The sequence below is a fragment of the Camellia sinensis genome, chromosome 3 (genome assembly GCF_055761805.1).
Source record: "Camellia sinensis isolate YWXY chromosome 3, ASM5576180v1, whole genome shotgun sequence".
NCBI classification, from domain to species: Eukaryota; Viridiplantae; Streptophyta; class Magnoliopsida; order Ericales; family Theaceae; genus Camellia; species Camellia sinensis.
This window is the reverse complement of record NC_138963.1, coordinates 159,406,817-159,428,120: the sequence shown is the minus strand read 5'-3', so window position 1 is coordinate 159,428,120 and position 21,304 is coordinate 159,406,817. Positions and strand designations below refer to the sequence as shown.

General features: G+C 36.6%; 2 protein-coding genes and 1 pseudogene across 2 annotated transcripts; 1 reads left to right on the top strand and 2 right to left on the bottom strand.

Moving 5' to 3' along the window:
* Positions 1-247: 247 nt before the first annotated feature.
* LOC145821978 (uncharacterized) lies at positions 248-8,477 on the bottom strand. The gene is made up of 5 exons (XM_082918543.1): positions 7,464-8,477; positions 6,014-7,087; positions 4,458-5,138; positions 4,314-4,363; positions 248-581 (listed from the first exon to the last, which is right to left on the bottom strand). The coding sequence occupies exons 1-5, from the start codon at positions 8,475-8,477 to the stop codon at positions 248-250; spliced, it is 3,153 nt and encodes a 1,050-aa protein (XP_082774669.1).
* A 6,710-nt stretch (positions 8,478-15,187) lies between these two features.
* Positions 15,188-16,222, top strand: LOC114315736 (putative wall-associated receptor kinase-like 16 pseudogene; annotated as a pseudogene).
* A 1,456-nt stretch (positions 16,223-17,678) lies between these two features.
* LOC145822861 (putative wall-associated receptor kinase-like 16) lies at positions 17,679-20,779 on the bottom strand. The gene is made up of 3 exons (XM_082921222.1): positions 19,847-20,779; positions 19,548-19,718; positions 17,679-19,035 (listed from the first exon to the last, which is right to left on the bottom strand). The coding sequence occupies exons 1-3, from the start codon at positions 20,724-20,726 to the stop codon at positions 17,816-17,818; spliced, it is 2,271 nt and encodes a 756-aa protein (XP_082777348.1). The 5' UTR covers positions 20,727-20,779; the 3' UTR covers positions 17,679-17,815.
* Between the last annotated feature and the right edge of the window lie 525 nt (positions 20,780-21,304).

The window sequence follows — 21,304 nt, the reverse complement described above, 5'->3', positions numbered from 1 at the left end:
TCGTGGGCACACCAGGGGACACTCACAAGCAAAAACACAAGAGTTTTAACGTGGTTCGGCAAACCGGCCTACGTCCACGGGAGCGATGTTGTTATATATCAACAAATGGAGGAGATTACACACTCTCAACTCACTGTCTCTCTATATAACACACTCACTCACACTCTCTGACAAACAGAAAATAGCTCTCACTAGCTCTCTCTGTTTTGTGCCTTTCTCTCAGCAATGTGTTTTGCCATTTGCCCTTTTACAACTCACCATCACCATTCCATTTTATACACCTTGGAGTAGGTGGGAGTGCCATTGGGTAGCCTCCATGCTTGACTTCGGCAGCCTCCTTCTTTGACATGGTTGGTAGCCTACTTCCTTGTTGACCAACCAAGGTGTGTTCACAAGACAATTTCCCCTTCACATGGGGTGAATTCAACAAGCACCTCAAGATTCTTTTAACTGTCAACACTTCCTCCCAAACCGCCTCACAGAAAATTATAGTATCGTCTGCTGAAGGGTTGAATGTTCTACTGCATAGGGCTCTGTCATGTGGTCTTATCAAAGGGGCTGTCATAGGCCAAGGTGATTCACTGTCAACCATATCACATCTTGTGTATAAAGTATATCACATCACATCTTGTGATTCACTGCCACGTGCTCTTATCAAAGGTAATTTATACATAATGTATAAATTATGTGTATAAGTAAATAGGGATAGAGAGAAAATAACCACACGCAAAAAGAACCAGAAGGCTTAAGGGTTATTATAGTCATTCCATGTCTATTGTTAATGGGGTTAACAAATGGAAAATTCTATTTCCACCACCCTAATAAACTCAGGGCAAATCTTTTCTCAATACATATCTCTATTAATTTAATTATTAAGTAATTATCTCAATCCACATCCTTAAAATTATAAATAAATCCTTCACTCATATGTACACACACTTTACCCTCAAAATACACACACTTTAATTTATTTCAATTTACAATTCTACTTCAAACAGGAGGGAAGAAGAAAATCAAACAAGATTAAAGCAAAAATATCTTCACCATCATCATCCTATTTCTTGAAGAAGACGATGCCCCAAAATTATAAATTGACTAGGTTCTTCAAACAGGAGGGAAGAAGACGATGCTCCAATTATATAAATTGACTTGGTTCTTCAGTGCAAAAATATCTTGAAAATATTCTTGATGATGTCGCCACTACCCTCTTTAATTGAATTCAGCCCACCTTTCCTAGGTTCTTCCCCGGGGAAAATTTCAATTCGGTTCTACGAGCCGAAGTAAGTAAAATAATTTGGATAATAAAAACCGAAAATAATAACAAAATTCAGTATTCCAGTGCCGAAAATATTAATTTTGTTCAGAACTCTAAGACCGAATAGTTCTAGTGACGAACTATTCATATTTTTTCGGTATTTGATAACCGAATTAATTTAACAAATTCGGCACTGCGTTTCCGACTAAAAAACGCAAAAAAAAAAAAAAAATTTATTAGGAGTGTTGATCAAAATCAAATAAAAATTGTTGAACTAATAATTAAATGATGTTAATAATTGAGTATAAACTTAAAAATTAAAGTAATAGAGGAGATGTTTTGTTTGCAAATAACAAAGATGAGTGCAGAGTGTGTAAAAAGCAAAGTGACTATAAAAAAAAATTAGGGTTTAATTTTTTTGTTTCAAAAAGTGTATTGAGATATTTTTATTTCTAAAAGATGTGTATAGAGAATTTGTATATATATTATTAGGAGTGTTAATCAATGTCTATTATAATAATTTTTAATTAGGATATAATTGTCATTAATCTAATTTTTGATTAAGTGTGTCCACTGAGTTTATTAGGGTGATGGAAATAGAATTTCCCTTAACAAATACATTTTAGTCTAAAATTACATATAAATTTTATTACTATATTTGAACCAAATGAGAGTTGAAGTGTTTTGGTTTCAAATCACATTGGGGTAATTTGAATTTTATCATAATTTTTATTTATTTTTGTGATTAGTGTAATCTGATTATATATGCACTAATATTGGATCAATCTGAATTTTTACGTGAACGATCTATCTTAGTAAAACCTGCCAGATGAATAAATTGAATTATCATGGTTGCTCGGACTAGGCCCGCAACAGGGAAACACGAAAATTCGATCAGTAAAATTGCAAGAGAGAACCTTTTTCCTATTGGCTATTGTCTTTTGGGAAATACTGCATGGGAAATATACTCCCATTCTTTGCTCTAACATTATTGAAACAATAAGTGTAGGAACCAGAGTTATTAACTTAAAATTTTTTGGGTGGGTAATGGTGAGGTGGAGATAAAATTTATATAATGTGAAATTTATATATATAATAAATTTTAATCACAAGATGATAATTCTGAATAATTTCTAATAGTTAATTCTGAGTTTGTAATATTACTGTTATTAAAATGATTTACAAATAGAATTTTCTATAAATAAAACTCATATAAAATGATGTGGGGCAATTATATCTTTAGAGTTTTAAATCAAATGATGGGTGTTTTTAAATGAAATGATGATATAAAGTCACATCATTTTGTATAAAAAAAAAATAGAATTAATTAAACTTTATACCATTACAGTTTGACTTAATTTTCACTTTAGTCTATATGATTTTAATATGAACAATATATGTGATCCCCTACATTTTAAGTCAATTTCAATTTAGTCATTCCGTCCAATTTTTTATTAATTTTTTCTACTTGTAACTCATAAGATATTGACAAGTGTTTTAAGGTCTATAATTTCAACCTCTAACCTGAACGGCAAGACCAAATTAAAACTATATTGAAAGTATAAGGATTAAATTATTCAATTTAAAACAATAAAAATTAAAATGAAATTTGAGTGAAATCTTTTGGGCTAAAAGTGAAATTTACCCTTTCTATAGCATTACCCAAATCATTTTGGGAAAATTTCAACACCGTGGTGGTTTTGCAAAATAATGACAAATTTATGAAAAAACTTAAAACTGTAATTATTAATGTACATAAATTTTTGCCATTGTTCTAAAATTATTTTTAAAATTTTACACTGAATAATAATTGTCCCAATCATTTTCCGTTGAAATATTGCTAAGTTGTGGAGGCAGTGACCTCAGAGCAAAGAGTTTTTTACATCATTCTGATGATGAAATATATAATTTTTATATAAATTAAAGTAAGAATTAAAAAAATTATTGTGAGGTTATTTATATGATGACTGGTAAGGCCAAGAGGAAAAGCAGAAAAGTAATAAGCAGTTATTAGCAGGCAAGAAAGCTGAAAATTAAGAAAGCAAGCCCATGGCGTCGTCCTCACAAGGAACGCAATTACAAGTCATCCTCATGACGCTACTAGTACAAGTAGCAATGGTGGTGGAATTGTCATCACCAGAAAGTGCAGCACCAACAGACGCAGAGTTGAAGAATTTTGGCTGCATCAACTGTTGCGGGGATTTAAGCATCTCCTACCCATTCGGCGTACGAGACAAGTGTTATCTGAAAAAAGATTTCCTCATTACTTGCAAAAACATGAAAGAAACAAATGGCCAGCCATATTTATGGACGAGTAATATCGTTGTTAAAATTATATTGCTTGAGAAGGGTGAGTTAAGCATCATTTTTTGATCAGCGAAGAAAAAGAAAAACTTTTATTGATGAAATGAGCAAATACAAGCAACAATAACCATCAATAAAAGAGGGAAGTGCAAAAACATCATAGCCAACACTCCACAATCCCAACTAGGTTGGCACCAAGGAGGAAGCACAATCATTTGTTAGCACAAAACCCACCAATTGGTGAGATGCCAATCCAAAACAGAGCAACTAAACAAGATACAAAAATGAAGACCCCCCAGCCACTCATCAAGGTCTGCCAAACCACCTACACCAAAACACCACCAGCAATCTTATGAGTAATACACCAGCAAACTTGGCTAGTGTGTTACAAGTAACAAAAAAAACTCTGACTATCTCCAGCTTCAAACATCCATCAACCTTACGCATGAAATCCTTGTAGGATTTACTGGTAGTCCAAACTGAGGCCTTTTGAGAACATAATACAGACCTTTTAGTAGTATTGCATAGAACCCTCACCCATCTCTTAGCAGATAACCAAAACATTCTTACACTAATGCTTGATCAGACTCCACACGTTTGCGCTCTATACCAATCAGATTGCAGCGGACACCTTAGCTGAGAGTCAGCAACAGCAGTAGCCAAGTTTATTCTCAACAGCAACAGAAGACACTAAAGCTTGATCGCAACAGTAGCCACAAGATAGACAACAACCGAAGCCAGACATCCAACCTACCAGCAGTAACCTCTGCTTGCAGTCAATACACCAGCAGCACCCCGATTACACTGAATAGCAAATTTGCCATAAATTTGAAATAATGTCATGCACAGAATAATGCAGATCCTTCAACCTGGACTTTGCCCACAATGCCACTCTAACCTTCACCAACTCCTCCAAATTCGCAAAATGAGGTTGAGCATTATTAAACAAACAAGCATTTCTTAATTCCCAAACTGACCATAACATAGCCATGGGAACAATTCTCCACAACATCTTGACCTTCTTTTTTACCTTAGAACCAGCCCACCAACTAAACAGAGACTGAACTGATTCAGGAATAGCCCAACACAGACCCCACCAATCAATAATCCCAGACCACACTTTCCAAATACTACTACAATGCAACAAGACATGACTCTGAGTCTCCACCTGTGTCTTGCAAAAAACACAAAGAATGTTTGCATTAGACTTGAGCACCCCAACCCTTTGCATAAAAGCAGCAGACTTCATCCTACCTTTCCAAGCTAACCAAGACATGAATTGTACCTTAGGAGGTGCAATATTCTTCCAGATTTTCATTACAAATCTGAGATTACACCCTTTATGCGAAGCCATCCAGTCCCACGTAGAGGCTATAGAGAAAGCACCAGATGGATTAGCCAGGCAAGTGCACTGATCCTCCACATTACTCCTTAAACTGAGTACAACTCGAAGGTACTCATACAAGTTAGACAGATCCTCCTCTTCCCAAGCAAAAAGCTGTCTTCTAAAACATAAGATTCCAATCATCACCCTCATTTTTCCTTTGCACAAAATCAAACACTGAACCATCTTTATGAACTGATAAGGAAAAAAGTCTAGGGAAAACAAGAGAGAGGCTCTGGTTATTACACCGCACATCCACCCAAAATTTTGTCCTAATGCCATTTCCAATCACAATCTTAAAATTAGAGAAAAAGAACTCCCTCAAAGATGGATTTCGAGCAGCTAAGAATAAAATATCCTTCCACAAAACAAACCCCCCCCCCTCCCTAACTCCACTGACAATGGTCTTGTTTGGTGTAGTTGTTAAAATAGATTATAGATTATGACTTTAATCAGAAGCTATTAATCTGTTTGGTATAGCTGTTTGATTATATATTTAAGTTGCTGAGTAGTGTTTGTTAAATAAGCTGTAAAGCAGATTTTTCAATTGACTTTTATTTTTTATTATTCACTATTTGTCAACATTTCTCATAAAAAATAATAATAATATTTTATAGTCCATTTGGGTCTTTTTCTATTTTTAAAAAAATAAAAAATAAAAATCTAAGAGTATAATCGTGTATTAACATGTCCACAACAGAAGCTGATAATCAGAAGCAAGGGGTGAGTAGCATCTCAGAATCAGCTTTTTTTATTTAAAATAAGTTGTTAGAATCAGAAGTTATTTGAAATAAGTTTAACCAAATAGTCCAAAATAACTTTTTAAAAGTCAGAAGTTATAAGTTGGCTCAAAAAAGCCCCACCAAACACCCCCAATGGACTCCACCTACCTCCAAGCTAACCATACTTGCTGCACAACACTTTTTTCCATAAGGCCTTATCTTCCACACCAAATTTCCACCACCATTTGATCAACAAGCACTCATTAAATTCACTAAGCTTCCTCACCCACCTTGACACTTATTTTTACACACCTCCTCCCACTTAACAAGATGCACTTTTCTCTTTACCTCATCACCACCCCACAGAAAAGTAGACTGAATTCTATCCAACTTATTAGCAATGCCCACAGCCATTTTAAATAAAGACAGAAAATACACGGGCAGTCTAGATAATACAGACTTGATCAAGGTTAATCTACCTACAAATGATAGGCATCTCCTTTTCCATAGTGCTAGTTTCTTCTTGAATTTGTCAACTACTGGCTGCCACATTCTCTTACACCTGGGATTTGCACCTAGAGGCATACCTAGGTAATTTAAAGGCAATTTCTGAGTTAAACAATTCAGCTTTTTGGAAAATGTCTGAACCAATTCATCTTCAACACCAATTCCACATACTTTACTCTTATGAAAATTAATCTTAACTCTAGACATTACTTCAAAACATCTCAAAACTCTCTTCATCGTAAGGATTTCCTCCCAGCTTGCCTCACAAAAAATAATTGTATCGTCCGCAAACTGAAGATGAGACACCTTTAACTGACTATGACCCATAGCAGCTCCTTTGATGAGACCTAACTCTTTTGCTCTTTCCAGTAAAATATTCAGACCTTCCACCACCAAGTTGAAGAGAAAAGGTAAAAGAGGATCACCTTGCCTTAGACCTTTGTGAGGCGAAAATTCTGATGTTGGGGACCCATTAACTAACACAGAAACTCTAGCTGATGATATGCATGCCTTTATCCAACCCACCCACTTTTCACCAAAACCAAAACTGTACATCATGGAGCACAAGAACCCCCAATTCACCGAGTCATATGCCTTCTCGAAATCTAATTTAAGAACAATTCCTCTCTTCTTGGTTTTTTTCCACCAGTGAACTACCTCATTAGCAATTAAGATTCCATCGAAAATACATCGACCACTCAAAAATTCCGATTGCGCTTCACTAATAATCTGAGGAGGAACCTGCCTCAATCGTCTAGATAAAACCTTCGGAATAATTTTATACACTGAGTTTACCAAACTTATAGGCCTAAAGTTAGATAACCCAACAGGACTGTCCTTCTTTGGAATGAGTGAAATAAACGAACTATTTACACCTCTAGCCAGCTTCCCATTTAAGTGAAATTCCTTCAACACCTGAATAACCTAATCCTTCATTATGGACCAACACCTTTGGAAACAAGCTAGATTGAACCTGTCAGGCCCAGGAGCCTTATTCCCATCACACTCTTTCATAGCAACCCAGATTTTTTCCTCTGTAAATTCAAATTCCAACATAGTTGCAGCTTGTTCACTTATTTTAGTACTTACACGAACTAATGTAGGCATACTCTCCCACTCCTCTGAAAACAACTTCTCGAAAAAATTCACCACTGCCTACTTAATCAAGTCTGGCCGAACCACGAAAGACCCATTCACTGACACAAAATCAAGCATATTTTTCCTCTGTCTTCTGCTAGCCATCATATGAAAAAACCTTGAGTTCTTATCACCATTTTCAGCCCAAAGCAACCTGGATTTTTGCTGCCACATGTTCTCTTTTTTCCTCTTCCGGTCCCAAACTGAACTTTGCACCTCTTCTGTGACTTTTCTCAAACTCCTGCAAATCTCTAGACTCAGCCTTTAAGTCCCACTCATGCAATTCATCCTCAGCTTTTTTCAGTTTTACATCCACATTACTAAACACTACACTATTCCATCTTTGTAATTGACCTCGCAAATGCCCTAACTTTTTCATAATCCTATAACTAGCCCACGCACTTACCGGACAACTATCCCATGCAGTCCTAACTACAACCACAAAATTTGGATGTAAGCTCCAAGCATTGATACACCTGAATGGTTTTGGACCCCAGTCCCTCTCATCAGTCATAATGATAACTGGACAATGATCAGAAATACTTCTATTTAATCCCCACTGCTTAAAGGAGAATTTCTCAAGCCAGCCAATTACCAAAAGAAATCTATCTAACCTGCTCCACCTCTCACCCTCCACATCATTGCACCATGTAAATGATCTTCCTAACATTGGCAAGTCCAACAACTCCATAGTATCAATAAAACCATTGAAGTACTTCATCCCCCTATCTCTTCTTATGCACCATTTCCTCTCACTCATAAACATAATCTCGTTGAAGTCACCTCCAATACACCAGGGACTTGAAAAGGCTCCTTTCAATTTGGACAATGATTCCCATAAAATCCTCCGGCCACTAACATCATTTGGTGCATACACATTAACAACTACACATTCAAAAGAGTGATTAAGTATTCCTTTCATCAAAATAAAACTTCTATTGCAACAGCACTCTTTAAGTTCAAATACCTCAGGATTCCATAAGTAGAGAAGACCACCTGCACTTCCATCGGCGCCCACCTCCAAAAAGCCCACATCCTCTATTGGCCACAAAGATTTGATGAACCCAACATCAACACTGCTTTTCTTAGTTTCCTGAAGTAGCAAGTCCTCTATCTTTCGGTCATTAACTAGCTTCTTAATGCTCCTTCTCTTCTCTGGTTTTCCCATTCCCCTAGCATTCCATGTTACTATCTTCATCAATAAATGTTAGACACTCACCTGACCTCCAGAGCCTACCTAACAGCCTAAACAGCCCCTTCAGCATCCTCCACCCTCTCCCTATCCTTCAATTCAAGCATTACAATTCGGTTGACAACCTCCTGCTCCTTATCTTTACAATCTAGCCCAAGAACCTTCCTTACTTGCAAGGTAGCAAGAGCCTCCTCCTGAATCTCCTTCCTCCTTCTTGAAGCATTACTATGTGAAATTGAAGCTAAAATTGCGGCCGCAGCAGCTCGAAAAATAGCACCATTTCTGAGACTTGGACTGGGCAGAACCCCTTTTTGTAGCGGAAGACTTCTATGATGCTTGACTCTTCTTCTCAATTGAGGACCTTGTTTCTTCCCCTTATTATCAGTCAGACCACTTCTAGCCGCAATATCCTTGTCCTTTCTTTGAGCTAGGACTGGTTTTGGACGTAGAGATGGACTAATTTGATATTGGGCTGCACTTTCACTAAAAATTTGAATCTACCCCAATGGGCTCTGCAACTGCTGCCCCAGACTGAATTCCACTTAAAACGACTTGGAGATTAATATTGGGCCTAACACAATCAGACTCACAAACACTTCTTAGAAATTTCAGTGAGCAAACAGGCCCATCTCATTTTGAAATTCAACTGACGCCTCATTCCTTGAGCTCATCACCAGCTCCAGACCTTCCACATTACCACCTTCATTACGTTCTATACTTCCCAGACCATACTTTATTGCATTGACCACCGGATCTGCCAACGACTCATTAACTCCATCCATTTGCACTTGCTCTCTATCCACCGTGTTCTCTACTGAATTCGCCACTACATCATTATCTGCCACATCCGCTGAATCTTTTGCCACCTCCTTAGAACTATCAAACCCAACGTCCTCATCTTATTTGCTACCATTACCATTGATTAACTTCTATTCACAGGCAACACTCAGAGAACTTGAGGCAAGAAACTCAAAATTCACCTCTCTTCTGCAAATTTTGGACAAATCAAACAGTGGGTAATCTTCACAAACTGGAACAGGAAACTTGCATTCATTGCACTCCAAAAACACCATTCTATTAATAACCTCCAACGTAGATGTAACAATCCTCACCCTACCATACTCAAAGGTGCAAGGATTATTAATATATTCTTCTAACTGCACCACTTCACCCCAAATGCTACCAATATCGCGAAATGTATTAGTGCTCCATAAATTGATTGGTACACCCATGCAAGAAATCCAAACACATCGTTTAGTTTAGATGGATTTTCCTTTCCCCCACTCAATTATAGAGTCACTCCACCGAGAAATCCACGCATCCATACGAGCTCTTTCCTCATTCATTTGTTGCTTTGAAAAGAATGTTAAGATAGCCAACTTACCACCTCCACTTCTGACTCTAACTCCTTTCATGTGCTTCTTAACCTCTACTTCAAATTCGTGAAATGACAAGACTGCTTTAAGACTGACCAATAGGATTTCATACAACCATCCATTACCAGCCTCTCTTGCTTGAACTACCAACTTTTCTTTCCAAAAGTCAGTACTCTGCTTCACAACTTCTACATAGGATCGTCAATGATGGCTCTGCATTCCTATTTGAGGAAATACCTTCTGAACCCCACTCATCATCCTCTTTTTCCCTGTAAGATGCTCTTTTCCCCCCATGTGCTCTAGTTTCTGGACATCTGCTTGCTTCATTCTTAATGCCTTATTATCACACCACTAGCCATTCGCCTTTTGAATCACCATATTAGCGACTACTTTACAATCATACCTCACAAAACCAAAACGTGTTCCCAAACTGTTCCTTCGCTTTTACGGAACACATCCTTGACAACTCCGAACTTTCCAAACAGAGAATACAAACTCTTAGGATCCATAGAGTTTGGTAGATCATCCACAAATAGTGTAAACAAACCTTCCTTCAATGATTGATTTCCTTGCAAGCCTACCCTTCTTCCTCGAATCCCCGATTTCCACCCTTCTCTCTCCATAAGACTTTTTTCTTCTGTTTCTCTGTGAAGAGTTAGAATTTTTTTTTTTTTTGTAAAAATGTTGAAGGATCCCAATTGTGAGTTAAGCATCATGAATTACATATCTCGTGATTGCTATGACCAGTTTGGTGAACGATTACCAAGCAGCCATAGTGCATGGTTCTCCATTAAGAAATTCTCCATATCGAATAGCAAGGACACGTTCACTGCTATCGGTTGTGACACATCGGGATCTGTCCAAATCACTAATAAACATGGTTCTGTGGTAGTTGCAAGTGGGTGTCAGTCAAAATGTAGCAACATCGATAGCGTTCCTAACGATGGATCTTGCCCTGGAATTGGTTGCTGCCAAACCTCCATACCAAAAGGATTTGGCATGATCAAAATTGGTGTAACCGACTTCAATCCCTGCAGCTATGCCTTTGTTATTGAAGAACGTGAGTTTAATTTCTCCACAACTTACCTTAAAAATTTTAAAGAAAACATGGTGCCACTTGTGTCAGACTGGGGAATAGGGGATGGTGAGACATGCGAAGAAGCTAAAAGAAATACTAGAAGATGTTGGTGGGTATATCTGCAAGTGCTCGTCCGGTTACAAAGGGAACCCCACCTGTCAAATGGTTGCCGAGGTTGGTATACTATCCATTACCTATATATAGCTTCATTCATCATGTTTGGTTTCAATTCATAATTCATATGATTTTGATTCTATACATATATTTGTTATGATGCTTTCGGGATAAGAAGGGCCTTCCTCTCTGTTTGGTTTTAATTAATTGTTTTTTGAATGTAAACATAAATGAGTGTGAAAATCCATCTCTCAACAAGTGTGAACATATAAGCAAATGTGATAACATAGAAGGGAACTATACATGCATTTGCCCCTCGGGATCCCACGGTGATGGCAGAGTAGATGGAAATGGTTGCACTATTGATCAATTTCCAGTGATTAAGATTATGATTGGTGAGTCTATACATCAGTGAGAAAATAATAAGAAGTTTGGTTTAGTTTTTCAAAATTGTATTTTAATTTTTTGTTTTTAGTGTTTTATCATCTTTAGTTTAAAAACAAAAAAACATATTTTCATCATTTTTTTTTTTTTTGAACTTTTATATCCACCAAATTTAGATGTCATTAAATAGAGACATTCATGCTAGATGTCCATTTTTGAAATTGTTGGGCCTAAGCTTACATTTTTTTGGGGATCAAAATGACATTATTTGTTCAAAGGACACTATCTGTTCAAAAGCTTACCTGTAACACCCTTAAAATAATACATAAAACCCATCACTATAGACATGCATTGATATAAAAGAAACCAACCATTTATATTCATCAGAGTAATTCTTACAACTGTATTACATGTTAACAACAAAAGCAAATGCCCTATGGGCTTATAGCTTTCCAAGTTAACACTTGGTTACAAAAAAAGAGTGCTAACTCAATACATATTAAGCCCTTGGTTTGAATTTACATGCAATACATCAAAATAAACAAAAAAAGAGTCTTCAACTCTCATCATCATCCAAGCTATGTCATTGGAGGTGGCATACTACCTGTACCTGAAAATAATGTCCCATAAAGGGTGAGCCAACGCCCAGTAGAGATATGCTAAACATAGTATGAGCAATGACTAAGATATTAGCAATTGATAAATGTTCAGTTTCCATAAACCAATTCACAACCCATTTCCATTTCACTTCAGTTTCCATTTCTTATCAATTTCACAATTTACATCAACGGCTCAGAACCTGGCCAACCACTTATATGAGACAATGACTCATATTAAACATTCCCCATTTTTTTACAATAGATAAACATACTAGTTGTATCAACATCTCAACAGATAAGCATACAAGTTGTATCCACATTTCAATAGATATGGATATAAGCTATATCAACACTTCCAATAATAAGCATATGAGCTGTATCAACACTTCCAAAGATAAGCACATGAGCTATATCAACACATTATCTGACAAGCATATGAGCTGTATCAGTGGAGTCCATCCCCTATCTCCTCCCAAACAACATCCGGTTTAGAGGTTCATCCCCTATCTTCCCCTAAACCGTGGAGTACATCCCCTATCTCCTCCCACACACACAATGTATATATACACAGGTCATATACACAATCAATCAATACATAACGTTAATGTATTCTATCAACCGTTATACTCTATGACATATTCAATTGATTAGTTTTAGTTTGCCTAATCATCATGCATTGTCTACAACAATCAAAACTACCCTCCACCGGTAGCCCAAGCAATTATTTCTAAATAGATAATAAAAGCTCCAACAGATAAAATATCAATGTTTCCAAAAGTGAGCGATTAATAAATCCAACTCCACTATCCTACCATATAATGAGCCAATTTCATTATTTCCAACTCAAATCCATATAGCTACAATTTTTCCCAAATTAATTATACCAATTAATTTATTCAACGAATTAGGGTTTTCTACCACATTTCTCAATATTGACCCAATGGCCCATATGTCAACAACCAACAACAACATCATTATTTTGAAACCCAAAATACATGTTTAAGAATCAAAACATCAAACCCTCGTTTATACCCTTTTGAAACCCTAAGTCCCAAAATCAACCAACATCAACACTTTATCAAAACTACCAATAATCTATGTCGAAGACCATAATAGTGAGTAGGAATCCCTACCTCAAATTCGGAGCTCAAGGGAAGAAGATGACGAAACTCAACGTGTTCCAAAACTCGAAATTTTCGGATCAAGGTAAAGCCCTCAACGATCAACCCAACTTTTGTGAAGACCAAAGGTGAGGAAAACACCCTACCTAGATCAATACTTAGAGAGAAGTTATGGTTTTAGAGAGAGGAGCTCTCAAATAGCCTTTTGGAAAAGTAAGAGAGAGAGAGAGAAAGAGAATGCAAAAAGTGATTTTAAAATGCCCAGCTGGCAACTAATATACGACATCCTGCTCGAGCAGAGAACACAACGCTCGAGCATTAAGAACAAAAATCTGGACACGCTCGAGCGCAAGAAGGCCTGCTCGAGCGCCAAGACACAAGAATAAAGTATATCTGCTCGAGCGCGAAAACCAATCCGCTCGAGCGTAGATTTCCCCCTCCCAGAACTTACACCGAAAAGGTACTACCCGCTCGAGCGCCAGAGTACCCGCTCGAGCGTTGGAGCGTAAAGAAACCCGCTCGGGCATAAAAATCACACCTGTAGAAGTTTTGCAGGGACACGAAAATCTGGGAGTGTGCAATATTCGCTCGAGTGCAAAAAGACCTGCTCTAGCTGAACGACCAAAAACCTAGCAACAAGATTTCAGACCAAGGTTCAACCCACCTGTTCGAAACAAGCCCAACACATTCTATAACTCAAACAAACGGAATTAAAGGATGACAACAAGACAGATACAACACTCAACTCCACGGAACTGAGTCCGGAATACAACAGAACAGTCAAGGGACAACCGGGATCGCTATATTACCTTTGTGTTCATCTTTTCAAATGTCACATATCTGTGCACGTGTTACTTATCTGTCTAACTATCACTTCAAATGTCTCACTATTTATTCATTATTCAAATGTATACATGTGTCACCTATTTATTTAATGTCACCTATTTGTCCATCTCACTGTCACTAGTTGTCGGCCACTACCAACTTTTCTAGTGGCTTTTCAACATGTGTTTTTCTCATCAAATAAGATTAATTCTTAGATCTAATGCTTAACATACTCCTCAAATTGGATTTACCGGCAATTTTTTCCATACAAAGTAAATTATTTGTAAAAAAAAAAAATCTATAAAAAATAATAAATAAATACAAAAAATATGAAAATGTATTGAATTTTTAATATGTAGTGAATTTTTAAAAAAATCACGGATATTTTACTTTTTTAATGTATCTAAATTACGTGATTTAAAAATACAAAAATTAGATTGAAATATTTAAAAAATTTGCTAAAACTACAAAAAGAAAAACTCAAAAAAAAAAAAAACTGACTCTAAAAACTGAAAAAAGAAGAGAGTATAGAACACCTAATTCATATAGGTACCATATGGCAATGTATACAATTTATTATTTTTTATTTAAGGAGAATATCAAACATTTTATGATTATTTTTGATAAAATGTAAACAAAAAAATGTCTAGTGCACACGAATTTTTATTTTTTTTTGAAAACAAGTGAAAGAAGTGTTCGGTAGAAGAAGGTGGCCTAAGGTGATTGTCAACAATCAAAGATAGTAGTTTGAAATGGTTGTCGACAAGTAGTGAGAGATGGATATTGGTGGCTGATGTTCGAAGATGGTGGCCAAAGATGGATTCCGATAAGAGGATGGTAGTCAAAGGCCGTAGCCAATCAGAAGTGGTTGGAGGCAACTAGAGGTGGTTGTTAACTATAGGAGGTGGTGGCTAGAGTTCATTGTTGGAGGACGTCACTAGCGATGGTGGCTTGAGATGGGGTGCCTGGTAGTGCTGACAAGCGACAAGTAATGGTTGGAGAGGGTGGGAGAGGGAGAAATGAATGATTTTTTTTTTTGGCTAAACAAGTAAAATTAACTTTTTTTTATTAGAAGATTTTAATAATTTAATATATTATTTACATATTTTTTGAAATGTAGGTTTCATCATTGGTGGAGCAGTTGATATTGGAATTGGGACCGGAGAGATCAACTTAGGAAGTGATCAAAATGTTTACTTCAGAAGATCTCAAGAAGGCTACCAACTACTATGATAAAAGCAAAATCGTTGGTCGAGGAGGTAATGGGATAGTTTACAAGGGAACTCTAGGAGATAAGAGGATTGTGGCCATCAGGAAGTCCAAAGTGGTGGATGAAAGTCAAGTAGAGCAATTTATCAATGAGATTGTTGTGCTTTCACAGATTAATCACCCGAATGTTGTAAAACTTGTGGGTTGTTGTTTGGACACTCAAATCCCCTTGCTTGTCTACGAATTCATCACCAATGGTACTCTCTTTGACCATATACACAATAAACATGATATTTCATGGCAAATCCGCCTGCAAATAGCTATAGAAACCGCTGGTGCATTGTCACATTTGCACTCTGAACGTAAAGCCTCTGTTCCTATCATCCATAGAGATGTCAAGACTACAAACATACTCTTGGATGATAATTACACCGCAAAACTATCTGACTTTCGAGCATCAAGGTTGGTTCCAAAAGACAAAATTCAATTTGCCACAGTGATTCAAGGAACTCTAGGATACTTGGACCCTGAATACTTGCAAACGAGCCAATTAACAGAGAAAAGCGATGTTTATAGCTTTGAAGTAGTGCTCGCGGAGTTAATCACCGGAAAGAAGGCGTTGGCATTTGATAGGCCTGAGGAGGAGAGATGTCTAGCCACTTATTTTCTTTCTTCTCTGAAAACTGGTCGCTTGAACCAAGCTATTGATAAACACATAGAAAATGAGGGAGAGACTGTTGAGCAGCTCAAAAAAGTGGCCGATATTGGAGAGAGATGCTTGAAATTGAAAATGGAGGAGAGACCTACTATGAAGGATGTAGCAATGGAATTGGAGAGGTTGATCATGAAAAAGATGGGGAATAAGTATCCACAGGTTCAAACTAACATTGTTGTGATTTCTGAAGAGACTGAGAGGACTTGCTTGGTCAGAAGAAGTCAAGTGGGTGTGAGTTTGAAGGTTGTAGTAGCAACACTACAACAACTGAGTGATGAGAACATACAATACTGCCATTGAATGATGGGAGGTGATTGTTTTGTGCTTGTCCACATCTTGGTTGATAGATTGCTACTACTGTCTTGTGTGCTTTGTTTTAAGTTAAGTTGTTTTAATGCCTAGAAGAGATGTATTCCTTCTAGTTTTATTCTACTTTCTTATGTAATTTGTCATTTACTCTTCATGATATATGTATATATCTGATTTATCTTTAGTTTTTGTGGCTGAGGGAGACTCTGTTCTCTTCCTAGCACAAAAAAATGTAAAGTGGAAGGAAAGTGCAGACCTGTTTGTATTCAGTTTCTTCTTATTCTCTTCCTAGCACAAATAAAATGTAAAATAGAAGGAAAGTGAAGACATGTTTGTATTCAATTTCATCTTCTCAATAATTTATTACTGAATTTCAAGTCTCCATTTGTTTAATGACAATCTCATTGTTACAAAAACTAGGTAAATACCATTTCTACGAGACTACACCTCTGTTATAAGAAAAGTTACCAATTATTATGGTGTAGTTATGAAAGGATACACTATATAAAAAAAAGTGTTAGTTACGAATTATTTTGGCTATATTATATACATTTAAAAATATACAATTTTTTGTGACTATCACTGCAAGAAAATCGGGAATTAGCCGTGTTTTTAAAATGCCGTAAAGACTGGGGTGCATAACCACAAATTGATGTAATTTTACTAAAAAAATTAGCAACATCAACTACGAAATGCGTAATCTTGTTACAAATTGACGTAACAAAAAATGTCGTAACAAAGTCATAACTTCTGTTACATGAACCACAAAATTTTAGACATTTTCTTATGGTAATTTGTGGTGAGATTACATACAACATGCACCCCTAAGAGGGGGACACCATAGGCTTTCCCATCAAAACATACAACATGCACATTTTTAGGAGTATGCATAATAAAATTTCCTTTAGATAAAAGACATGACATCTAGGGGTTTTCACTATCAAAATGCAACTAGGGGATTCCATTGGAATTAATTACCCACTAGGATTATTTTTTCCCTTACTAGGTTAGTTTAATAGACTACTCTTTTACATTTTTAACTATGAAGTCAGATATCACTCATTGCCAAATATATGTATATATATATATATATTTTTTTTTTTTTTCTTTCCATTATGCAACTCTTTGTTAAATTGAGTTTAATTATTTCCTCTCATTATGACTTTTAGTTGGGTTCCTTATTGGTGTAGGTTGTAGGACATAGATATGTGTTGTTAAAAATTACCCCCAAAAATCTTGTCATTGCATTTGTAATAATCAAACAACCAAGAATTTGTTGTGGATAGATTTCACCTCGTCGGGGTTAGGCCAGTGGCCATAACCCCGTGTGCCTCATAGGAAGACACGAGTTTGACTCCCTCCTTCCCCTTCAATGTACATAAAATATGTAGTTTTATTTGGGAAAATGCCCAAACTTCCAATAGATAAATAATATATCTTCAACATATATGGAGAAAATGAAATATATTAAAAATGGTACCGTATACGGCACGAAATGCTTCCGTATCCTGTTTTCTGTTGAAGTTACAAAAAAATTGGTACAAAACGTTGGTCTATTTTGAAACAAAATTTACACATTAATGACTAGCGTCCACCATCTAATGCCACAGACATTTGGTCCCTCATGCTATCATACCCGGCACTAGTACTACTACCAACATTGCCACCACCAAAGCCACCATAGTAACCATCTGAAGCTTCATTTTGATTCAGCAACCGCTTAATCTCTTCAGGATACAAATCTACACCTTCCCATGGATGCTGCTTCTTTATTCTCATACCATCTAGTTCCATTGCTGCTTCCTTCATACTAGGCCTTTCCTCTGCTTTTACTCTCAAGCACCTCTTTGCAAGCTTAGCCACTTCCTTGATCTGTTCTAATTTTCCCTCATTCACAATTCTATGCTCGAGAATGTGAAAAAGGCGATCCTCTTTCATCGCTGAAATGAAATATGTTGCCAGGTTTCTATCTTTCTCAGGCCTGTCGAAAGAAAGTGCTTTTTTTCCTGTCAGTAGCTCTGCAAGGACAACTCCAAAGCTATAAACATCGCTCTTCTCAGTCAATTGGCTTGAATGGAAATATTCAGGGTCCAAGTATCCAAATGTCCCTTGCACCAATGTAGCCAGTTGAGAGTGGTCCGAGGGGACTAATCTTGAAGCTCCAAAGTCAGCCACTTTTGCAGTGTAGTTGTCATCTAATAGAATGTTTGTAGTTTTAATGTCCCTATGGATTATTGGGGTAGAAGTAGCAGAGTGCAAGTATGCTAGTGCGCCGGCAGTTTCAGCTGCTATCTTCAGGCGCATTTCCCACGTAAGAAAGGATGCACAGCTGTCATCATGAATATGTTCGGAGAGTGTTCCATTTGTGATGAATTCATAGACTAGTAAAGGGACTTCTGTTTCCAAACAACAGCCCAACAGCTTCACCACATTTCTATGGTTGATTTGCGCAAGGACAATCACTTCATTAATGAACTGATCAATCTGGTTTTGATCACTTATTTTGGATTTTTTAATGGCAACAACTCTGTTATCTGGTAATACTCCTCTGTATACTGTTCCAAAGCCTCCTTGACCTATGACTTCACTTTCATTGTAGTTGTTTGTAGCCTTCTTAAGATCTTCTGCAGTAAAGATTGTTGCTGTTTCAACTGACCTTTCATGTTTTGAGAGCTGTTGTTGTAACATTAAGCCACCATTTTGTTGAAAGAATTTTTCTTTGAGCTTCATGTGCTTTCTTTTCCTGAGAATCCAATATATCCAAGAACTCCCCAGAAATAAAAATAAAAGGCCCAAGCTTAAACCTGCATATAAGTCACTCCTTAACATCATTGCCAAGTAGAAAGGTTTTAATGTTCTATTTCTCAATTTTGAAATAAAACATTATGTAATACATTCAGTAGTAAATTAGAACTAGTTTACCCCTTGTTACTGACTAATGGGAATGAAAATTATGGGCAAAGAAATTCTTGACTAGCTTATTAATCTGCAAAATGCCTGATGTAGTCTCTGAGCCAAGAGACAAATGAACAAGAAATGCTAAGTAATGACTTTTACCAAGTTAATGATTAAAAGTCTACTACTGTGACAGCCCCGATATTAGCCTCCACTAAATTTAGTTCTTAATTATTGCTAGCATTCCTTGTTCTTTATCACTCAGAAACAGTTCAAATGAAGATGTTCTAGGCTTGTTTCAATGATCAAGTCAGAATGAAATGAGATGCGTATGTCCATGGACCAAACTGATCATTTAAATATGTTAAATTATGTTGTGTTGTGCTTGTATTCTTGAAGCTTAATGGAATCAAATACTAACCAAGACCAACAGCAAGTACGGTAGATCCCCTGGTCTGAGGGTTATGATGGCAACCTGTTCCATTTTTTATTCCATCACCTTCGTAATCCTTTGGGCAAGAACATGAGAAACTTCCTGGTAAATTTATGCATGTACCTTTGCAGGGTTGTGAAACTTCACATTCATTGATATCTGGAATTTAAAAAAAAAAAGTTTTAAAAAGAAATGATCAATCATGCTCAATTAGCAAGTGCCATTAACAGGAGAAATAAATAATACATGAATGAAAAACATTCTTAAATAAGATTATATATTTGTACCTTGGCAGCCGTCAATGAGGTAAGGATTCCCTTGATAGCCTAATGAGCATCTACAAAGATAACCCGGGCCATTGCTCGCATTGTAACATTCACTATTCATCGCTTTACATGCATAGCTTGATACATTTGCCAAAGCTTCTTGGCACGTCTGATTTCCTACTGCCCAATCTAGCACGACAGGGACAGTCTCTCTGCTTTGTAAATCCTTGAGATCTAAAGTTGAAAAGTTGAAAGCATCTTCTTCAACTACAAAAGCATAACTACACGGATTGAAGTCCAATACCTGGGAATGGTTTTTTAAGCTGGCTACAGAGACTGTAAAATCTCTTGCTTCCTTTGGTATGGAAATCTCGCAACACCCAATACCAGAACAAGTTCCATTTTCTACACTATCCAAACCATTACATAGCGATACACATCCAGTGGCATAGTACTGTCCTATGGAACCCTCCACCACTGCAACTGTGTCACAGCCAACAGCTATGAACTTGTTACGGGCATTGGAGATGAAAAAATTTGACAATGTGAGACTTGCCGTGAAATCGGCAATGGCACCAGACTTGTTGAAACAGTCTCGTGCCACAAAGGATGAAACACTCATGAGGCCATCAAGTGATAAATTAAGTATTTCCAGATTACTTTGCCATAAGAACGGTTTGGGAGGATTGTAATCTGTGCTGTTGCAAGTGATGAGAAACGAATCGTCAAGGTAGCAGTCGGGGCTCGTGCCAAATGGAAAGGGGATATTAAGGTTGCCACAGCTGCCTGAGCAACCTGGCTTTGGCTGAGATGCTACTGGTGCTAATATTGCTCCAACCACTGTGAGTAGGAGGAGAAATCGATGAAAATCCATAGATTTCTTATTCTCTAACTCGTTCATTTGACTTCAAAATCATTGAATTGGTTGCTCTTTTAAAGGGAACAAGATTGAAAGGTGATTAAACAATGAACTCAAGAGAAAAGGTAGCCATGCTGAATAAGATAGCTTTTAACACGCATTTGACAATCTCTATTAAATCACGTGACAAAATAAATTGAGGCCCAGTGGGACTCATAGCCAATCAAACTATGAAACATGAAGGCATGGAAACCATATTCTTGGGATCTGTTTGGTAGTCATTTTGTTTTCAATTTATTATTTATATTTACAAAAAAAAAAAAAAAAAAAAAAATTAGCATGAAAACTTATTTGGTAATTTTCTTGATTTATAAATAATTAATCTCAGTTTATAAATAAATTTGAAAAATATAAACACAAAAAAGATATTTCTATTTAAAAAAAAAAAACAAATTTGAGAACTCAAAACACGGAAGACCAAAAAAAAAAAAGAAAAAAAAAATTTGGGAACCATTTGAGGTGGTTTGGGATTCGAAACTAGGTAGATGGTCAATTATTCATATATTATCTCAAGGAGAAGGATTTCTTCCCGTCTAAAAATTGGATTACAGGGAGTTGTT